The sequence below is a fragment of the Hylobates moloch genome, unplaced genomic scaffold (genome assembly GCF_009828535.3).
Source record: "Hylobates moloch isolate HMO894 unplaced genomic scaffold, HMol_V3 SCAFFOLD_22, whole genome shotgun sequence".
In the NCBI taxonomy this organism is placed as follows: Eukaryota; Metazoa; Chordata; class Mammalia; order Primates; family Hylobatidae; genus Hylobates; species Hylobates moloch.
Window position 1 is genome coordinate 27172599 of NW_026652297.1, and position 21371 is coordinate 27193969.

The window sequence follows — 21371 nt, forward strand, 5'->3', positions numbered from 1 at the left end:
TCAGATTATATAAATACTCCACTAGGATACTTACCTTTCTCCAGCCTTTTCTTATAAACAAGAAATATTTTCTCTTTGTGTTGTTTTCGTATAAAAACAGGAGGCCGGGTGCGGTGGCTTACGCCTATAATCCCAGCACTTTGGGAGGCTGAGGCAGGCGGATCACCTGAGGCCAGGAGTTTGAGACCAGCCTGACCAACATGGCAAAACCCTGTCTCTACTAGAAATAGAAAAATTAGCTGGCTGTGGTGGTGCATGCCTATAATCCCAGCTACTCGGGAGGCTGAGGTGGGAGAATCACTTGAACCCAGGAGGCGGAGGTTGCAGTGAGCAGAGATTGTGCCATTGCACTCCAGCCTGGGCAACAGAGCAAGACTCCATCAAAAACAAAACAAAACAAACAAACAAAAAAAACGGAAATGCCTAAATTGAGAAGATTTACCCATGTCGTCTGACTTATGAATAGTGGGAATAAAAACAAGTCCACGTAAAAATAATGATTCTAAAAAGCTGCATCATGTATTCCTCTGCTCCCCAGTTTTCAGGAAGGTGTGCTCTGTGTCATATCCCCATGACTATTGTATTGCATGCCACAAATTGAAGGTGGAGGATGATGAGAATTATATTTTCTTCTTGGCCTACAGGCTGACTTTCAAACTGTGCCACATGTACTGGAATTGGCCTGGCACCATCAGAGTTCCAGCTCCTTGCAAGTATGCCCACAAGCTAGCTTTCCTGTCAGGACACATCTTGCACCATGAACCAGCCATCCAGCTGTGCGAGAACCTGTTCTTCCTGTGACTGCACAGCTTGGAGGTGAGCTGGTGAGAAGAAAGGTAGCCTCTGAACTCAGCTGTGACTCTTGCAGAATCAACAGAGACTGAAGTGGGCTTTTGTGTTATCATTTTCCCTTTCTCTAACCCTGTAGAATAAGATTTCTTTTTTGTCTTTTAAACCTAATATCACCAAGAAGCAAGTTTCTGAATAACAGCTGAAAATGGCCTTGTTGCCTATGTAGAGCGAGTTACGGTGGTACTGCCACTCTGCAGGTGGAGCGGGTGACTCTGGGGGACCATTAAGCCCTCCAGGCCGGGTGTGGTGGTTCACGCCTGTAATCCAAGCACTTTGGGAGGCCGAGGCGGGTGGATCATGAGGTCAGGAGATCGAGACCATCCTGGCCAACATGGTGAAACCCCATCTCTACTAAAATACAAAAAAATTAGCCAGGCATGGTGGTGCATGCCTGTAGTCCCAGCTACTCAGGAGGCTGAGGTAGGAGAATTGCTTGAACCCGGGAGGTGGAGGTTGCAGTGAACCGAGATCGCGCCACTGCACTCCAGCCTGGTGACAAAGCAAGACTCTGTCTCAAAAAAAAAAAAAAAAAAAGCCAACATGAGCTGCAGAAACCAGCAGAAGCAGCCATTATACTTCTAAGCTGTGCCAACTAAGTGGTTCCCATTTCTGGAGCCAGAGATGATAATTAAGTCATTGCAAGTTTCCTGAAGAGAATTACTCAGGCAACTGGGAAAGGCAGTGGAAGGTCTGTGAAGCAAAGTTTTCAAGTAGATATTGCTATTACTGACAGGTGTGCAAGGCATGTAGTAAAATCAGTTTGTGGCATAGGTAGGCCCTTGTTGACTAAATCCTCTCAGGGGATTGAATTGATGACGCCTGTGACTTGAGTTGGATTTGAAAATGGCTTCCCTTGGCCTCTTGAAAGAGTGCAGATGAAGCCTTTTCCGTGGCTTTCAGTAACTTTCCAGCACACCATGTCGATTTCTTCCCCAAATATACACATGCTCTTTTGCTCTTTGTGCCTGATCTTCAGTAATTTTTAGTTTTTTAACAGGCGGAAAAAATCTAGCAGCTAGGAAAGTTCAAGTTGGGGTGGGAGTTTTTAGTGAGCTTTTCCCCAGGTGTGTGGCCTTTATTTCTATTTATATATGTTTGTAAATGGAATTACCCCCTTTCTCTTGCAAAATAACCTCTTCCTGGCTGTTGGCTCACTTTGCTGGAATTTTTCTGAATCCAGGTTAAGATTTCCAGAAGTCAGCTTTGGAAAACGTGACACTCCTACCAAAGTCCAGACGGTTTAGAAAGTTATCACATACTATGGGTTTCAGTGTTTTTGGAAACCTGTTTTTTTCTGTTTTTTTTCCCCCCTCTCCATTTTAGAATCTTCTCTCAGTCCCTTCGGGCCTAGTTCTGTCTCATCTTGCTTTATTGGGTTTTAAAAGCCGGTCTTATTTAAGCTTTTCTAATTTGTATTTATGTACTTATTTATTTTTTGGTATGATGGCAGGGAGGGGACAAAGCAGAAATACCGCTTTTATATGACAATGTGTGAGAAAAGAAACTTTAGCTTAAAACTCCTTAAAATGTGCTCACTTCAGCAGCACATGTACTAAAATTGAAATGATACAGAGAAGATTAGCATATAGAAAAAAAGAAAAAAGATTTCCTTAAAACAAGAAAACCAAGAATGTTTTTGGTTTGTTGTGGTGCCCAGCAGAGGTTGAGGAGGGATGGGTATTGTTGGTGCACTTCTGGTTTCATTTGGAGTGTGGGACATTAGGGTGAGACAAGGACCTGGAATTTAAAAACCACAGAATCAAACACTGTGAACCACTGGTCTCTGGCTAAACAGATCAGTTTTCTGATTTTCTTTGGAAGCGTTTTGAATTTTTCTGTTGATGTTGGATTTCCTAATACTCTTTTTCTCTTAGATAATCAGAACAAATGGTTGAATATATTATAATACAAAAATTTCTTCACTTTTGGTTCTTGGTTTGCTTGCCTCGTTTTTCGGTTTTAATGCCAAATGATTGGGTCATGGGGTGGGAAATAAAAACAACTTTGTATAAATGTGTAGTTGTGTTTGAAATAATGTTGTTTATTTATTATTATATTGATGTAACTCTTTTTCTTCAGAGAGCTGCAGCACTTCCTAGAAACACTCATTACTCTGCTTGTAAGGTGCAACTCCAGTGTTAGTAGCCAGGTAATTTCATCATCAGCTGGGTAAGAAGACTTATTGAAAAAGACAGTAGCCACCTCACTTCTCAGACAGATGAGGCACTGTGTGTGTGTGTGTGTGTGTGTGTGTGTGTGTGTGGTTTTTAGCTCTCTTTCTCCTATCAGACAATTTCTGTTACCCTAAGTGACAGCCAGAGTGTGTCCACTTGCAAGGGCAGCCTCCACACCACTCCAGTCTTTTAACGCTTGCCCTTTTTTACATATACCTCGCGGTGTGTCTGTCACCATTGAAATACCTTCCCTGGATACAAAAATCCCATTAGAAGGAATAAGATCTAGTGTTCAGTGGCGCAGTAGAGCAACTATAGTTAACAAAAATTTATTGTACATTTCAAAATAGAGGAGTAGAATTGGAATGTTCCTAACACAAAGAAATGATAAATGAGCCAGGTGCCGTGGCTCACACCTATAATCCCAGCACTTTGGGAGGCTGAGGTGGGTGGATCATTTGAGCTCAGGACTTCAAGACCAGCCTGGGCAACATGGCAAGACCTTGACTCTACAAAATACAAAAATTGGCCAGACTTGGTGGTCTGTGCCTATAGTCCCAGCTACTCAGGAGACTAAAGCAGGAGGATTGCTTGAACCCAGGAGGCAGAGGTTGCAGTGAGCCGAGATTGTGCCACCTCACTCCAGCCTGGGTGACAGAGCAAAATTCTGTCTCAAAAAAAAAAAAAAAAGTTAAATGTTTGAACTGATAGCCCAGTTACCCTGATTTGATTCTTACACATCATATGCTTGTATCAGAATATCACATGTATGCCATAAATATGTACCACTGCTATGTATCCAAAAAATTAAAAATAAAATTTTAAGCACCTTCCCAAAGCACCTAGCTGCTCACTTAAGCACTGCGTTTCTTTAGAATACTACAGTTTCCCTATTTATTTAGAAACTCTGTGCTTCCTAAACTCATTCGAGAAAGAACCACATTTCTGTGCAGTAGTCTCTTATCCATGGGGAATACATTTGCATACCCCTACTGGTTGCCTGAAACCTCAAATAGTACTGAATCCTATGTATACGGTACTATGTTATTTGAATCTGAAACTCAGGATGTCTATTAAGTGACTAATGTGTAGCATCACCGGTGTGGATACTCTGGACAGACATGATTCATGTTCCCGGGGAATGGAGTGGGACAACGTGAAGTTTCATCATACTGCTCAGAACAGTTTGCAATTTATAACATGAATTTCTGGAATTTTCCATTTAATAGTTTTGGACTTTGGCTGACCAAGGGCAACTGAAACCTCAGAAAATGAAACCATGGAAAGGAGGGACTGCTGTACGGTGTGACAGGGTCCTTTTTACTTGGGCAGCATTTTGTTGAATGGTGTGAAAAAGGAATTTTAGAAATGACTATATATTTTAAAACCTTAAAATTTGGGCCTGAAATTAATTTCTCTAGAGGCTTGGGATTATTAGAGAAGACCCTGTTTTTTCTTTCTGGCTCTATGGCTAGCTGAGTTACTTAGTAACTTTTCCTGCCTAGAGTTTTCTTTTTTTCAAAAAATGAGGAACATCAAGAGCATGAGAAGAAAAGCCACAGACTGAAAGAAAATATTTGCAGAATACACATCTGATCAAGGATTGTTATCCAAAATATACAAAGAACTCTTTAAACTTAATAAGGAAACTAGTCAGTTTTTTAAAAAATCGGCAATAGACCTGTACAGATATCACCAAAGATGCACAGATGGTAAATAAGCGTATGAAAAGATGCTCCACATCATATCTCCTTAGGGAACCACAAATTAAAACAAGGTACCCATTCCATGCCTGGTAGAATAGCCAAAATCCAAAACACTTAGCAACACCATATGCTGGTGAGGTTGCAGAGCCACAGGAACTGGTACAGCCACTTGAGAGTTTTTAATAAAAGTAAACAGGATTTACAAAACAACATACATAATCTTATCATATGGAGCAGCAGTCATACTCCTTGGTGTTTATTTACCCAAAGGGGATGAAAACTCATGTCCACACAAAAGCCTGCACACGGACATTCATAGCAGCTGTATTCATCGTTTCCAAAACTTGGAAGCATCCAAGATGTGCTTCAGTAGGTGAATGGACAAACTGCACCTGGACAGTGGGGTATTATTCAGCACTGAAAGGAAATGAGCTATCAAGTCATGGAAAGACACAGAGGAACTTAAATGTATATTACTAAATTGGAAAAAGCCAATCTGGAAAGGCTATATATGACTCCAATATGTGACATTCTGGAAAAGGCAAAACTGTGGAGATAGTAAAAGGATCAGCAGTTTGGTCGGGCGCAGTGGCTCACACCTGCAATCCCAGCACTTTGGGAGGCCGAGGTGGGCGGATCATGAGGTCAGGAGTTCGAGACCAGCCTGGCCAACATGGTAAAATCCCGTCTTTACTAAAAGTACAAAAATTAGCTGAGTGTGGTGGCGGGCACCTGTAATCCCAGCTACTCGGGAAGCTGAGGCAGGAGAATCGCTTGAGGCAGGAGGCAGAGGTTGCAGTGAGCTGAGATCACGCCATTGCACTCCAGCCTGGGCGACAAGAGCAAAACTGCGTCTCAGAAAAAAAAAGGATCAGCAGTTGTGGAGAGAGAGATGAGAGATGAATGGGCAGAAACAAAGGATTTTTAGGGCAGTGGAACTATTGACTGATGCTGTAATGGTGAATACATGTCATTATGAATCTGTCTGATCCCACGGAATGTACACCAAGAGTGAACCCTGATGTAAACTATGGACTCTGGGTAATATGTCAGTGTAGGTTTATCAGCTATAACAAACTTACCAGGGAAGAAAGGAGAGGGGAGTGGGGGAGGGAGGAAGGTTAATATTTGTTACAAGAAGGAAAGGGAAGCTGAGTGGTACTAGCACAGCTCCCAGGATTCTGGTTTCATTCCAGGTAGGGCCAGGACATACGCAGCCTGAGCCCCTGCGAAGTGCAGGATTGCTACAGCTGAGTCTCCTGCATGAAGAGAGCTGGAAGCTGGAAGGGGACTAGAGAACCCCTGCCAATCATGCTGGGGTAGCCGCAGGGAAATGTGGTGTTTGACCAGGGAAATGGATAGGGCGAAAAAGACATCCATGAAAAATCCCCAAGCCTGGGCCACATACAGATGTGTGTAGCCTGAATTTTTGTTACCAGCATGCTGAAGGGCCACAAGCTGAAAAATTAACATAAAGATTGGCCTAGACTGGTGAAAGCTCCAGAGCCCTGTGGAAACCAATGCAGTCCATTAGATTGCAGCACAAAGAGGCATAAATAGGGCCTATGGAAGAGAAGAGACCAGAGAGAATGAGCAGGTCCAACGTGTCTGAGAGAAGTTCCTGCAGGTTAAAACAGAAGGAATGGGTGGCACACAATATGGAAGATGCAAAGACTGAGAATTTTCCAGAATGAAAGATATGTGCCAGTGTGGTGGCTTATACCTGTAATCCCAGCACTTTGGGAGGCCAAGTTGGGTGGATCACTTGAGCTCAAGAGTTTTAGACCAGCATGGGCAACATGGTGAAACCCTGTCTCTACAAAAGAAATGAAAAATTAGCCAGGCATCGTGGCACATGCCTGTATCCCAGGTACTCAGGAGGCTGAGCTGGGAGGATCACTTGAGGCCAGGAGGTTGGGGATGCAGTGAGCTGTGATAGCACCACGGCACCCCAGCCTGGGTGACAGAATGAGATCTTATCTCAAAAAAAAAAAAAAAAAAAAAAGAATCATCTAACTGAAGAAACGTACTAGGGATAAAGAAAACATATCTGGCTGGGCGCGGTGGCTCACGCCTGTAATGCCAGCACTTTGGGAGGCTGTGGCGGGCAGATCACCTGAGGTCAGGAGTTTGAGACCAGCCTGACCAACATGGAGAAACCCCGTCTCTACTAAAAATACAAAATCAGCCAGACGTGGTGGTGCATGCCTGTAATCTCAGCTACTCGGAAGGCTGAGGCAGGATAATTGCTTGAACCCGGGAGGCGGAGGTTATGGTGAGCCAAGATTGTGCCATTGCACTCCAGCCTGGGCAACAAGAGCGAAAATCCATCTCAAAAAAATAAAGAAAAGCATATCCGTTGCTAGATAAACTACAGTGAAACTATAGAACATGAAAGACAGAATCGTGAAAACAAAACAGCCAGATATGATCCAGCAATTCCACTACTGGATGTATACCCAAAGAAATTGAAATCAGTATGCTGGGCGGGGCATGGTGGCTCACACCTGCAATCCCAGCACTTTGGGAGGCCGAGGAGGGTGGATCACTGGAGGCCAGGAGTTCCAAACCAGCCTGGCAAACCTGGTGAAAACCTGTCTCTACTAAAAATACAAAAATTAGCTGGGCACGGTGTTGCACGCCTGTAATCCCAGCTACTCGGCTGGCTGAGGCATGAGAATCGCTTGAACCCTGGAGGCAGAGGTTGCAGTGAGCCAAGATGGTGTCACTGCACTTCAGCCTGGGCGACAGAGCGAGTCTCTGTCTCCAAAAAGAAGAAAGAAATCAGTATGCCGAAGAGATATGTGCACTCACATGTTCATTGCAGCACTGTTCACAATAGCCAAGATATGGAAACAACCTAAGTGCCCATCAACGGATGAATGGATTTTTAAAATGTGGTACATTTACACAATGGAATACTATTCAGGTTTAAATCAAAAACAGGACATTCTGTCACTCATGACAACCTGAATGAACTTAGAGAACATTATGTTAAGTGAAATAAGCCAGGCATAGAGAGACAAACACCATATGATCTTACTTATATGTAGAATCTAAAAAAGTCAGACTTATAGAAGCAGAAAGTAGAAAGGGAGTTACCAGATACTCGGTGGGGGTAGAGGGAGGTTGACAGGGAAAAAGGGGAGACATTGGTCAATGGGTATAAATTTACAGTTAGGAAGAATAAGTTCTAGTGTTCCGTTGCACAGCATGGTGACTATAGTTAATACTGTATATTTTAAAATAGTGAAAATAATTTTAAATGTTCCCACTACAAAGGAATGATTTTTTTTTTTAAAAAGGAATAGCCTGACAAAGACAAGGCAAAGAAGAATATATATATATTTGAGATGATAGATATGCTGATTACCCAGATCTGATCATTCCACAATGTGTACAGGTATCCAGACATCACATTGTACCCCATAAATAGGTACAATTATTATTTGTCAGTTAAACAAAACCAACCAGAAGTTGAAGAGATGGCTTACAAAGAAAGTTAGTCAAACCACCAGCGTACACTTCCCGAACCACAATAGATGCCTTAAGACAAGAGGAATAGAAATTTTAAAATGCAACCATAGGCTGGGCGCAGTGGCACATGCCTGTAATCCCAGCACTTTGGGAGGCCAAGGTGGGCAGATCACCTGAGGTCAGGAGTTTGAGACCAGCCTGGCCAACATGGTGAAACCCCGTCTCTACTAAAAATACAAAAATTAGCCGTTCATGGTGGCGTGCACCTGTAATCCCAGCTGTTCAGGAGGCTGAGGCAGAAGAATCACTTGAACCCAGGAGGCAGAGGTCGCAGTGAGCCGAGATTGCACCACTGCACTCCAGCCTGGGTAACAGAGCGAGATTCCGTCTCAAAAAAAAAACAACAAAAAAAATGCAACTGTAAAGTTGGAATTGTATTCCCAACTAAACATTCATTCACAGGTGAGGGCAAAAATAATTTTTTAAAAATAAAGATCAGGACAGAAATTAATGAAATGAAGAACAGAAAACCAATAGAGAAAATCAACAAAACAAGTTGGTTCTTTGAAAATATTAGCAAAATGGGCAAACCTTTAGCTAGAATGACAGAGAAAAAAGACACAAATTACTAAAATCAGGAATGAAAGAGGGCACATTACTACCAAACTTACAGGGAATAAAAAAAAGATACTGTAAGGGAATACTATGAACAGTTGTTTGCCAAAAAATTAGACAACTTAGCTAAAATGCAGATTTCTATAGCTTACTAAACCAAGTATTTTTCCCAGTTGTCTTTTTTTGTGTGTCAAAACCAGGTGACAACAGAAATGAACAATTGAGGCCTCTAAAGCTGTTCTCTTTCAATGTAGGGAGCTAGTACTTGAGTCCTCTGACATGATTTTGGGTTGAATAGAACCTTCGCATTCCTTCCAGTCCTCTTAAATTTGTTAAGCCATCCCAAAACAGAAAATTCATTTTTCCCCAAGAACGTACCAGAGAAATCTGGTCACTGACCTCCAGACAGACTGTACAAAAAGTGGGCCTAAGGCTGGCATGGTGGCTCACGCCTATAATCCCAGCCCTTTGGGAGGCCGAGGTGGGCGGATTGCCTGAGGTCAGGAGTTTGAGACCAGCCTGGTCAACATGGCGAAACCCCCTCTCTACTAAAAATACAAAAATTAGCCAGGCGTGGTGGCATGCACCTGTAATCACAGCTACTCGGGAGGTTGAAGCAGGAGAATCATTTGAACCCGGGAGGTGGAGGTTGCAGTGAGCCGAGATCACACCACTGCGCTCCAGCCTGGGCAACAAGAGTGAAACTCCATCTCAAAAAAAAAAGAAAAACGAAAAGCTGGCCTAAGACCTGGGATGCAGAGGGATTTTACCTCATCCATCTGATCAAGTTGCTTACCTTGTCACCACAAACCACACAGAGGGCTTTCATCTGGAGTCCCCAGCCCGCTGTCTGCACAATCAGGGCTGGAATCTCATTTCTCTGGCTTATTTCCCAAGGCTGTTCTATTCACCTCAGCTACGGAAAATCTGGCTATGTATCTTTTGGCAGGTAGCTGTGGTGTCTTGTCAGAAGGAAAACAGTAGCAATGAAAATGTCAGATTTTTGTGCTAAGTTCCCTTAAATATTGCCCAACACCAAACTTTTAGTGAGCCAGCCCGTTCATTCATCCAGCAAATATTTATTGAGACTCTGTTATATGCAAGATGTTACATTAGGAGATACAGGTATATAGGGAAATCTCGTGTAATGAAGGCAGATTAAGGTCTAATAAGGTTGGAGATTAAAGTGATAATTTTAAGGGAAAAAATATAAGTACCATAAACCATATAAGTTTTAATTCTGATCACAACCTAATAATGGTCATGAAGTCAACTTAGTGGGTTATCACTTTTTTTAAAAAAAAATTATTGAACAACAAAATATCATTGCAATGCCTATCTTTATGGATATTTTGTGAAATTTTTGTTTGCTATATTGTTATTTATGTTGCAGTTGCAGTGTTAAATGTTTTTAATGTGGGTTACAGTCAAAAAATATGAAAGGGTAGTTCAAACATGCTTCAGAAAAATCCAGAAGCTTGCAGACGAGAGGTGACTTTGGAGAGTTCGAATTTTGACAAGTGAAAATGGGTAATGAGAGGAAAAAGTGGAGAGCGGAGGCCAGGCGCAGTGGCTCACGCCTGTAATCTCAGCACTTTGGGAGGCCGAGGTGGGCAGATCATTTGAGCTTGGAGTTGGAGATCAGCCTGGCCTACGTGGTGAAACCTTGTCTCTAGTAAAAATACAAATATTAGCCAGGCAGGGTGGCGGGCGCCTGTAATCCCAGCTACTCAGGAGGCTGTGGCAGGAGAACCACTTGAACCTGGGAGGGGGAGGTTACAGTGAGCCGAGATTGCACCACTGCACTCCAGCCTGGGCTACAGAGTGAGTCTGTCTCAAAAAAAAAAAAAAAAAAAAGTGGAGAGCAGAGAGAAGTGGGCCTCCAAGCCTGGCACCAGGAATGAGAAACAGAACTAACCAGCAACAAGGAAGGATTTAGGAGATGCCTAAAGAATTTTGTGTGTGGGTAGATATGGAGAGTTAAGACCTTTTGTTAATAATTAATTGTATTCCCTAATGGATTACTGATAGCTTATCAGCTCTGCTTGCCTATGTGGACTTTGACAGCTCCACCTTTAGTGTGGTTGAAAACAAGTGAGAACCCCATGATAGGCCCGGTGGTGGGGTGTCTGGTCCTGCCCCCTCTCTGCCGAGCAATCTCCTTGAAGGCTGCCTAGTTCTGTGGACGGTATTGACAACTTGCCTGGAAAAGCCATGGGATTGCTCTCCAACTTTGGGTTTAAGAGATTAACACTCCATTAGGATATGTGTTTCCGGGCTTCATACTCTTCAGAGCTCAGTGTTGGAAGCATGCTTATTTCACTTTATCTCTGGGTGGGCTTCTCACTCCTTTTCCAGTGCTTCAACAAAAGGTGTGGTGGGGACTGGCCCCTTTCTGACAGCCCACTACAGTGGGATGAGAGTCCCAAACGGATGACATAATGTCTGGAAAGCACTGAGTTTAACCAAGAGAGAAATAGGGTTATTACAAAGATGAAGGGGCTCTGAGGGAAATTCTGCAAGAGATATCATTACTTTGAAATCACTTGGAAAATAAATGAGAGGACTATCACGCTGCCCCCATAACCACTGCAGCACTGTAATTACGGGGTGAGGATAATTGAATTTTAGAAATGCCCGGGGCCCAGCTAGACTCTTCAAAAGTAATATGAAGAATCTGACCCCCTCTGGTCTGGCGAAGAGCAAGCTGCTGAGTTCTTGCCACCAGCTCCAGCGACTGTCTGCTTTCCTTTTCTCCTTAGCGCCGCCATCACGGGGGTCCTCCCCGCAAGACCTGCAGAGTGGGATGTTGCCCCCTTCCCTGCGCAAATTCAGAGACAGCTAGTGCCGTCTGGGGACCAGTCACTGTGCTAGGAGCAGCTCGAGTACTAAGCCGCGACAGTTGGGCTAGAAAGCCCTTCCTCCGAGCCCCCCCAAGGCCCAGGTGGCAGCAGGCTCAGCTCATAAAGGAAATAGTCCTGATGTCCTGCAGAACAGAACAATGGGAGTCGAAAGGGTGGTTTATTTTCTCAAGAAATCTGCATTTCCCAGGCCTGATATACATCTCAATGGGACTGTCCCACAGAGGAAGAGTCTCCTCGGATCTTCTTCACCCCCAAATTAACATTTCTCCCAACTTTGTGTTAGTAGGGTTCTTTAGGCGTCTGATCATTGTGGAAGCGGTGCGGCATCAAGTCTGAAAAGTGAATATAATATGGTTTATTTGGAACTCGACCAGGAAATTTTGGTTCTTTTGGCTGGTGGAAATATGCAGAAGAAACACCATCTAAGGGCGCGTCCCCTTCTGAAGTACCTTTCCGAACTGGGGAGGGAAGAGAAAAGCTTTTTGGGTGAACCAGAAGTGGTAAAATCATATTCAAATAGAGTGGGTAGGACTCTCCTCCAGGGGGTGTGGGGTGGAGGCTAGGCGGTGAGAGCTTCCCGCGCCCGGGGAGCAGGTCTTCACGGGAGGTTTCCGGAGGCAGGAGGAGCCTGCGGGTCCTCGGGAGTCACGGCCGGATGAAGGGTGGGAGCGGACGCCGACCACAGCCAGGGCCGCGAGGCGCAGGAGGGCGCAGGCTGGCCAGGTCCCCAGCCTGCCGGCCCCACGTGGCAGCCCCGGGGCGAGCGGGGCGGGCCGGGGGCGGGCCCGGCCGCTGACGCGCCGGGTATATAGCCGGGCATGCGCGCGGAGCCGGGGCCCAGAGGCAGTGAGGGGGGTCGGCGCGCGTGTCTACGCGGACGCACCGGCTGAGCTGCTTCTGCTGCCGCCGGTCGCCTGCGACCTTGCGGTGAGGCTGCGCGGGGCCGGGGCCGCCTCCGAGCGCCAGGTGAGGGCGGGGACGCCAAGGGCCGCGGGATGGGCAGCGGCGGAGGAGCCGCGCACCCCAGGCTGGGGCAGCGGGTGGGGGCGGGGACAGCCCTGCGCCGAGGACCGGGCACCGGCGCACGCCCGGACGGCTGGGTGGAGGCTGCACCTGGCCGCGGTGCCGCGCTGGCGAGGGGAGAGGTCAAGGCGCGGCCCGTCCGCCTGGAGGGTGCGGGATGCTAGAGCCGCAGAAGCGTGTCCAGAGCGTGGGTCGCCGCGCCGAAGGCTGAGCCAGGCTCCCGGAGCCCCCGCGTGGACACGGACGCAGAACGCAGACAGTAGGTGGCCAATCCGAGGGGCGGCTCTTGGGGCGGCTCTATGGGGCTCTGGGGTCTGGACTTTGCTTTTCAGGAGCTGCGTCCCCGTGCCCCGCCGGTCCGTCTCCCCTCTGAAGATACATGTACCCAATCTTCCGGCTGAGCGAATCTCCAACCTGGCTTGCCCACGAGGATGGCTTTCTGGCTATTTTTGGTCCTTAATGACCAAGTTAGGTGGTCGGGTTCAGGCTGCCCCCTCTTGGTGGGTGAGGGCAGTGGGACAAAGTCGCCATCCGAGCAGTTTCATCATCTGATCCTGAGGTCCAGTTGAGCCGGGAAAATTTCCTCAGCTCTGGACTGGGGGTTCACTTTTGAGGATCTGGTGCTTGCCACGGCCTGGGTTCCAAAGACAGGCTTCTCTAAACAGTTAAAGGGCTCGGCTGTACAGGAGGACTCCGGACACAATTTGGGGAGTGGCTAAGTGCTCTCTTGTGACCCGAATGGAAGCGTGGGGGTGGGAGCAGCTTTGACCTGACCCTTCTTCCTGGAGCAAGCCTGGTTTGGCTTTATGTCTTTAGTGGCCCTCACCTAGGAGCCCCAGGCCATTGGGACGGCTGTGCTCCTGCCAAGGAGTGGCCTGGGAGTTAGCCCTGGCCTCTGTCCCTGCTCTGCTCTTAACCGGCCCTGTGACCTTGGGAGGGTCAGGTCAGTACCACGGTCAGACTAGATCTCCTTATCCACAGCATATACAATTCCGTAATCCTTACCTCTTTTTTTTTTTTTTTTTTTTTTTTTGAGACGGAGTCTCGCTTTGTTGCCCAGGCTAGAGTGCAGTGGTGTGATCTCGGCTCACTGCAACCTCCGCCTCCCGGGTTCAAGCGACTCTCCTGCCTCAGCCTCCCGAGTAGCTGGGACTACAGGTGCCTGCCACCATGCCCGGCTAATTTTTTGTATTTTTAGTAGAGACGGGGTTTCACCGTGTTAACCAGGATGGTCTCGATCTCCTGACCTCGCGATCCGCCCGCCTCAGCCTCCCAGAGTGCTGAGATTACAGGCGTGAGCCACCGTGCCCGGCCTATCCTTACCTCTTAAAACTCAAGTCCTAAATATCGACAAGAACTTGTCCATATACATCCTTGGATGCATATCCCCCGGGACGCAGCTCCTGAAAAGGGAAGTCCTGACCCCAGAGCCCCATGGAGCTACCCCAAGGATATGCACCCTTGGTAAAGCAAGAGAAGGGATGTCCAGAATCATAACTTAGCAGCTGGAATTAAAAGCCACATGTTCTTTTTCCTGGTAGAGGCTCAGAGAGGTGAATTTCCCATCACCTGTGTGGTAGCCGGGAGATAGGCTAGTGGTCCTCTTGCTGGGGTTGGTTTGCAGGTAAGACTAGAGGGCACCAGACAGTGGAAGGGGGTCCTCTGGATAATGTCTCTTCCCAAAGGGCCAGGCCAAAAGCAAGTTCTTGCTTAATTTATCATTTGTTACTCATCTGGCCTCTGGGGCCTTGGGGGAGGGCAGTGCTGAGCGGGAGATAACGATCCAGGTGTTGACTGACAGCTGGCCAGCCAGTGCAGAGGCTAGAGGAACTCACTGACCTGAGGACTTGGGGGCTGGGGCAGCTGCATCACTGGCCTTGTAATTTAGGCCAGAGTAAGAATTTTGGGCTCTGAGACTCTTAGCCTGTGGATGTACATTGCCTGGTCTGTGCTGGGCTCTGCAGTGGCCACCATGGCGGGTGCACGCAGAAGGCCTGGCCCCCACCCTTCCAGTGCAGACTCTTGGGGAGAAACAGCATCCATGGATGAAGAACGAGATAGCAACACAAGAGAAGCCTCCGTGCTGTGCACAATTCAGTTCAGAGAGCGGGCATCCTTGAAAGGCTGGAATAATTCTAGCCTTTTGAGATAGGTGGGTCTCTGTTCAAATCCTGGTCCCGTCACTCTCCAGCAGTGAGAAATTCTTAACTTCTGTTCTCGCCGGCTTGCAGGATGTCGTGATTTTGCCTGGAACATAGTAGAGGGCTTGTTGTCATCATTCTCATCGTCATAATTTTTGTGGGGTGGAGTGGGTTATTTAGGGGTCCCAGAGGCTGATAGTTGGGTTGGGTTGTAGGAATGGTGTGAGCCCAGGCATAGGGTTAATTCATCTCTTCCTTGGCAACATGGATGCAATTTCCCTGCCCTTCTGGGAAGGCCACTTTTCTGTGGCCTGCCAGGGATTGTCCCACAGATCAATTGGGCAATCTTAGGGAAAACGAACTTTTTTCTACCTTTAGTTCTGGGAGCTACTCTGATTTCTTCAGAGAAGAAATGCTCCTTCTCTGGGCTGATGGTAGCCAGGAAGGAGTAACAATGCCTGTGTGTGCCTGGGTGGTGCGTGTGTGCCTGTGTGTGTGTGCATGTGTGTGCACGTGTGTGTGCGTGTGTGTAGGGTATATATCACTCACAGGACTGGTTCTGTTTTTAAACCCTGCTTACCTTCTTCCTCCTTCCTTACCTACTCACACCCTGCACTATTCCAAGAGGAAACTCAATCCCTGTCCAATATTTGCGGAATTGTGGGGTTTACACAGTAGTGTTGTGAATAGATTGTGCGTGCCTGGGAACCAGGACCTCCCTCTCCCCACTATGTCAGGATAATAGCCTGCCTGCACCTGACCTGGCCAAGGTAATGTTCTGCCATGTTGTTGAGCCCCAGAACCATGGAATGTTGACCGGGGGACTTTGGTGATCTTGGAGTCCAGCCCCTTTATTTTACAGTGAAAGAAACTGGATCCAGGGAGGTGAATTGGTGTTCCCGAGTCACATGGTTGCCAGTGGCCAAGAGACTTGATGGAGAAGACCAAAGAAGGGTTCTATTTTTGATCCTAAACGTGATTATGAAATTGGTGACACCTCCAGTCTTTGCTTGGAAACTAGAAGAGGAAGGGGCCATTTGTCCCTGTGCTTATTGAGGGAGGGGGTGTTAGTTTCTTCTGGAGGAGTCTCTTTCTCTTTCCAGACTCCCTGGAGACATGGGAGGCTGGGGAGTGAGCAGGGAAAGAGTCTGCTGCTCAGCTCAGCCGGAACTCACCGGGTGTCTGCAGTGGGGCTTCTCTGACCTCCAGGCTGGCGGGCTGAGCTGGTGGAATGCAAGGAGATAAGGAGTCCAGAGTCCGCCCCATCGACTGTCGCCAGCCAGGGCCTCATGCCCACCTAGGGGACAGGAGGGCAGGCCCTAGAACACAGGGTCACGAAGCCCCACTATCTTGTTCCCCTCCTGCACTACCATGGGCATTAAACCTCTCAGGGGGCCCCTAGTTGGGCCTGGCAGAGGCAGAGACGCAGAGGCTGGGCCCTCTGACCTGCACAAGGAAAAGAGGCCGGGGAAGCCACAGAATTGGCCTGCCCAAGGGAGCCCAGAGTGCCCGGCCATGGGAAACCGAATTCTCCGCCTTGGCAACTGGAGATCGGACTGTTGTTAGAACTCCTAACCTCCCTTCAAGGGCAGGCCCCAGAGAATCTTGGGGCTTGGTGGAATGAGAAGGTGACTGCCCTACATTTACCACCGAGTTCCTAGTGGCCCTCTTAGGCAGCGCACTCAGTATTAGTAGTTAATAAAAAAAATCAGATAAAAGTTGGAAATCTAAAAAAAAAAACATGTCTTAAATAATTTTTATTTATTTATTTATTTTCGAGATGGAGTCTCACTCTGTCTCCCAGGCTGGAGTGCAGTGGCGCGATCTCGGCTCACTGCAACCTCTGCCTCCTGGGTTCAAGCAGTTCTCTGCCTCAGCCTCCCGAGTAGCTGGGATCACAGGCGCCTGCCATATGCCCGGCTAATTTTTGTATTTTTAGTAGAAACGGGGGTTCACCATGTTGGCCAGGCTGGTCTGGAACTCCTGACCTCGTGATCCACCCGCCTTGGCCTCCCAAAGTGCCGGGATTACAGGCATGAGTCACTTGCACCTGGCCCCTTTATTTTATCTTTAAAACATGTATGTATTTTTATTCACCAAAACTTTGATTTAGGGCCAAGCCCTTTCCTTTGAGTCTTTAGATCCCTTATTTAGACTACTTAGAAATTGTTTATATATAAAAATCATACTTAAATGTATTACCTGTAATTTCTCATTTCCTTCATTTTATTGATTTTTTTTCCTACTAGGCTCTGTATTCACATAGTTGAAAAATCAAAACGGTAAAAAGCAGCAAAACCTTGTCTTCCCCAGCTTTTCAATAAATGCTCCAAGGTGGCATTTTAAACATCATTCAGCACCTTGCTTTTTTCACCTAGCAACTATATTAAGATCTTTTCCATATCAGCACATAGAATGCTTTTAGCATTCTCTGTTATAGCTGTGTAGTATTCCATAGAATGGAAGTATCATCTTTTTTAACCAACACACATATCACCCTGTCCGCACTTATGTTTGCAGAATATATCTGTGAAGTGGGATCGCTGGGTAAAAGGTTAAATCTGTTAATTAGCTTTCACTAAATAAAAAAATGAAGCGAAGACAAGAGATATTTGCAAAACAGCCATGTTCGGAATCCAGTTACTGCTGTTATGTACATACCTAGTTTAATTTCAGCTTTTTATTTTCCATTTGCAACAAGTCTTTCTAGATGAGTAATTCTCAAACTTTTTGATGCTAGGACCCCTTACATTGTCTTTTGTATATGTGGCTATCTGTATTGATAGTATATTAAAAATTAAAACTAAGTAAAATTTTTTTTTGAGACCTGGTCTCACTATGTTACCCAAGCTAGTCTTAAACCCTGGCTTCAAGTGATCCTTCTGCCTCAGCCTCAAAACTGAGAAATTTTAAAATAGTTATTTATTCATTTAAAAAGCAAAAATAAGGCGATTACACGTTAACATTAAAAAAAAAAAATGTTTTGAACAGGCGCAGTGACTCACACCTGTAATCACAGCACGTTGGGAGGCCGAGGCAGGCGGATCACAAGGTCAAGAGATCCCGACCATCCTGGCCAACATGGTGAAACCCCGTCTCTACTAAAAATACAAAAAATTAGCTGGGTGTGGTGGCGCACACCTGTAGTCCCAGCTACTCTAGAGGCTGAGGCAGGAGAATCGCTTGAACCTGGGAGGCAGAGGTTTCAGTGAGCCAAGATCACGCCACTGCACTCTAGCCTGGTGACAGAGCGAGACTCCGTCTCAAAAAAAAAAAAAAAGTTTCATGAAAAATAACTATATTTTCCAAAATAAAGTAGTCAAAAGAATGGCCTTGTTAGCATATTTTTAGAAATTTCAGGATTTTAAAATAATTCTTTATTGGATGATAATGAGATCACAGATTATAATAGGTGTAACTTAAATTTGCTGTTAAGAAGTCAGTTAAAAGTTGAGAACAAATTGAGCTAATCTCTGAGACCACCTATATATTATACCCTAAACTTCTACCTTAGAAATTTCTCAAAAACTCAAGATGACACAGGTACATGTCACATTTCATGTAGCTTCTGAAAAGTGAGAGTGAAAAGCTTTTAATTTTTGTATATTAGAATAAAAATAGTCTTTTACTTCAGGGATCCCAGGTGTCATATGACAGTCATTTCAGAATTAGTGTTCGAGATCACTTAGCTTACATTTCTCAGAAATCAGACATTTTTCTTTGCATTTATTCTTCAGGGTTTTCTGTTTTTGTTTTTGTTTTCTCGTTTTTTTTTTTCCGAGGCAGAGTCTCTCTCTGTCACCCAGGCTGTAGTGCAGTGGCGCAATCTCACTGCAACCTGTACCTCCCAGGTTCAAGTGATTCTTCTGCCTCAGCCTCTCAAGTAGCTGGGATACAGGCACGCACCACTGCGCCCAGCTAATTTTTTGTATTTTTAGTGGAGATGGGGTTTCACCATGGTGGCCAGGCTGGTCTCGAACTCCTGAGCTCAAGTGATCCACCGGTCTTGGCCTCCCGAAGTGCTGGGATTAAAGGCGTGAGCCACCGTGCCCAGCCCTCAAGTTGTTATTTAAATAAATCATAACCATTTAAATAAATAGAACCTGCATAAAGAGGTTTGGGAATAGGCACAGCTGTTGGCATGGGAACCCTCAATGGTGACAGCAGGTGGTGGGGTAGGGGGGAGGTTGGCCACCTGGCGAGGGGCCTATTGGCTGCAGGGAGGGACTGGAGACCTGGGGGCCTTGAGCAGTCCAGTGGCGGTCAGCTAAGAGAGCTGCTGAGTACCATCTCCATTCCCGAGATGCCTGTGAAACGTGTGAGGAGCTGTGCATGTGTGGAAAGTCAGATGCGGGATGGCTTTCCTGAAGCTGCAGCAGGTGGAACAGAGGAGAGGTACTTGGTGAGGCCAGCGGAGGGAGTGGCAGGAGGTGACAGAGCAGGCTTCCTGGGGAGGGACTGAGCCACCCTCTCGAAAGCTAGGAAGGGGGAGAGAGAGCAGGGTCCTGGTCAGGAGAGCCGTGTGAATGCCGGTGGGATGGTGCACATGGCCCAGAGTGAGTGGCCGATTAGAGGGAGCAGCAAGTGAGGTGGCTGGAAATGTATGTTGGTTCTAGGAGTCTTGAATGGCTTGGGGGTCTAAGGTATGAGTGTTCTCTTGGAACTCAGAGCTGTTTCCATATCAGAGACTTGCCAGCGGCCCTCTGTCTTGGGGTGCAGCCTACCAGGCTGCTCTTTTTTTTTTTTTTTTTTTTTTGAGACAGGGTCTTACTCTGTTGCCCAGGCTAGAGTGCAGTGGGTATGATCTCAGCTCACTGAAACCTCCCCTCCTGAGCTCAAGCAATTTTCCCATCTCAGCCTCCCAGGTAGCTGGGACTCCATCCAGGTGCACACCACCACGCCTGGCTAATTTTTGTGTTTTTAGTAGAGATGGGGTTCCACCGTGTTGGTCAGGCTGGTCTCGAACTCCTGACCTCAAGTGATCCACCCACCTTGGCCTCCCAGAGTGCTGGGATTACAGGCGTGAGCCACCGCACCGGGCCAGCCTGCTCTTATCTGGAGCAACTCCATGGCCCCACGTCCATGTCCTCTGTACCAGTCCACTTCCTCCAGCCTCCTGCCACCTTCCTTAGCCCTCAGAAGCATCTAGCAGCCTCCTTTCCAGTCTGAACACAGCCCTTAAAAGTCTCTCCCAGAAACTGTAATAGATGTGATTAACTATACACAGAATTCCCCCAAACAATTGTTTGGTATTTTTGTCAACTTTATTTCCTTCTGATTATCAAAAGTAACGCATGCATATTGTAAAGTGCAAAAAAAGTATTTGGGGGAAAATCGATAATCCTGCTGCAGTCTCTGTTTACATATTGGCATATTTCCTTAGTTGTTTTTTTTGTGGGGGAGGGGATACAATTGGCTATCTACACCCATCTTACCTTGACATCAAAATTTCTCCCTAAGCATTTATTCTGTCTTATGGCTGTATCTTTTTTTTTCTTTTTTTTTTTTGAGAGGGAGTCTTACTCTGTTGCCCAGGCTGGAGTGCAGTGGCACAATCTCGGCTCACTGCAACCTCCGCCTCCCAGGTTCAAGCAATTCTCCTGCCTCAGCGCCCCCTAATAATAGCTGGGATTACAGGCATGCACCACCATGCCCGGCTAATTTTTGTGTTTTCAGTAGAGGCGGGATTTCGCCATGTTGGCCAGACTGTTCCCAAACTCGACCTCAGGTGATCTACCCGCCTTGGCTTCCCAAAGTGCTGGGATTACAGGCATGAGCCACTGCGCCCGGCCATGGCTGTATCTTAGTTTGCTTAACCATTTCCTTTTATTTTAAACTTTTATTTTGAACTAATTTTAGATGTACAGAAGAGTTGCAAAAATATAGCAGAATTCCTTTATATTCCTCACCCCAGAGTATAATTATGTAATCAGGAGCAGGAAATCAACATTGGCATAACACTGTTAACTAAACTGCAGGCCTTGTTTAAATGTCACAAATATTTTCACTAATGTCCATTTGCTGTTTCCATGATCTGATCTGGGATCCCACACTAGTTATTTCTCCTTAGTCTGCTGCAATCTGTGGTAGTCTCTCCCTCTTTTCTTGCTAGAAAGTTGGAACGCAAAGTGATGTTGCATCCTTTAGAGGTATTCATCATGTCACGGTTTTTTGTTTTTTTGTTTTGTTTTTGAAACAGGGTCTCACTCTGTGCCCAGGCTGGAGGGCAGTGGTGTGATCTCGGCTCACTGCAGCCTCCACCTCCCAGTTTCAAGCGATTCTCCTGCCTCAGCCTCCCAAGTAGCTGGGATTACAGACATGTGCCACCATGCCCGGCTAATTTTTTTTGTTTTTTTTGCTTTTGTTTTTTTGTATTTTCAGTAGAGACAGGGTTTCACCATGTTGTCCAGGCTGGTCTTGAACTCCTGAGCTCAAGTAATCCACCCACCTCAGCCTCCCAAAGTGTTGGGATTATAGGCGTGAGCCACTGCACTTGGCCATGTCGGAGTTTTTTTTTAC

The 21371-nt window shown here is 46.4% G+C and overlaps 2 protein-coding genes across 7 annotated transcripts in view; both read left to right on the top strand.

Annotated features, from left to right (window-relative positions):
* PIWIL2 (piwi like RNA-mediated gene silencing 2) overlaps window positions 1-2865 on the top strand; it is an 87370-nt gene extending 84505 nt beyond the window's left edge. For 4 of the 5 annotated variants that reach the window (XM_058433438.1, XM_032143552.2, XM_032143555.2 and 1 more), the window contains one exon: window positions 645-2865. In XM_058433438.1, the coding sequence (XP_058289421.1) occupies window positions 645-801 (157 nt within the window). In that variant the 3' untranslated portion in view covers window positions 802-2865. The remainder of the gene's footprint in view (window positions 1-644) is intronic. The other variant, XM_032143554.2, reaches the window with a different exon arrangement.
* Window positions 2866-12523: 9658 nt separating this feature from the next.
* The window catches only part of SLC39A14 (solute carrier family 39 member 14), a 55384-nt gene continuing 46536 nt past the window's right edge, over window positions 12524-21371 (top strand). The window contains exon 1 of one of the 2 annotated variants that reach the window (XM_032143572.2): window positions 12524-12654. The gene's annotated coding sequence lies outside the window, so the exon portion shown is untranslated. The remainder of the gene's footprint in view (window positions 12655-21371) is intronic. The other variant, XM_058433519.1, reaches the window with a different exon arrangement.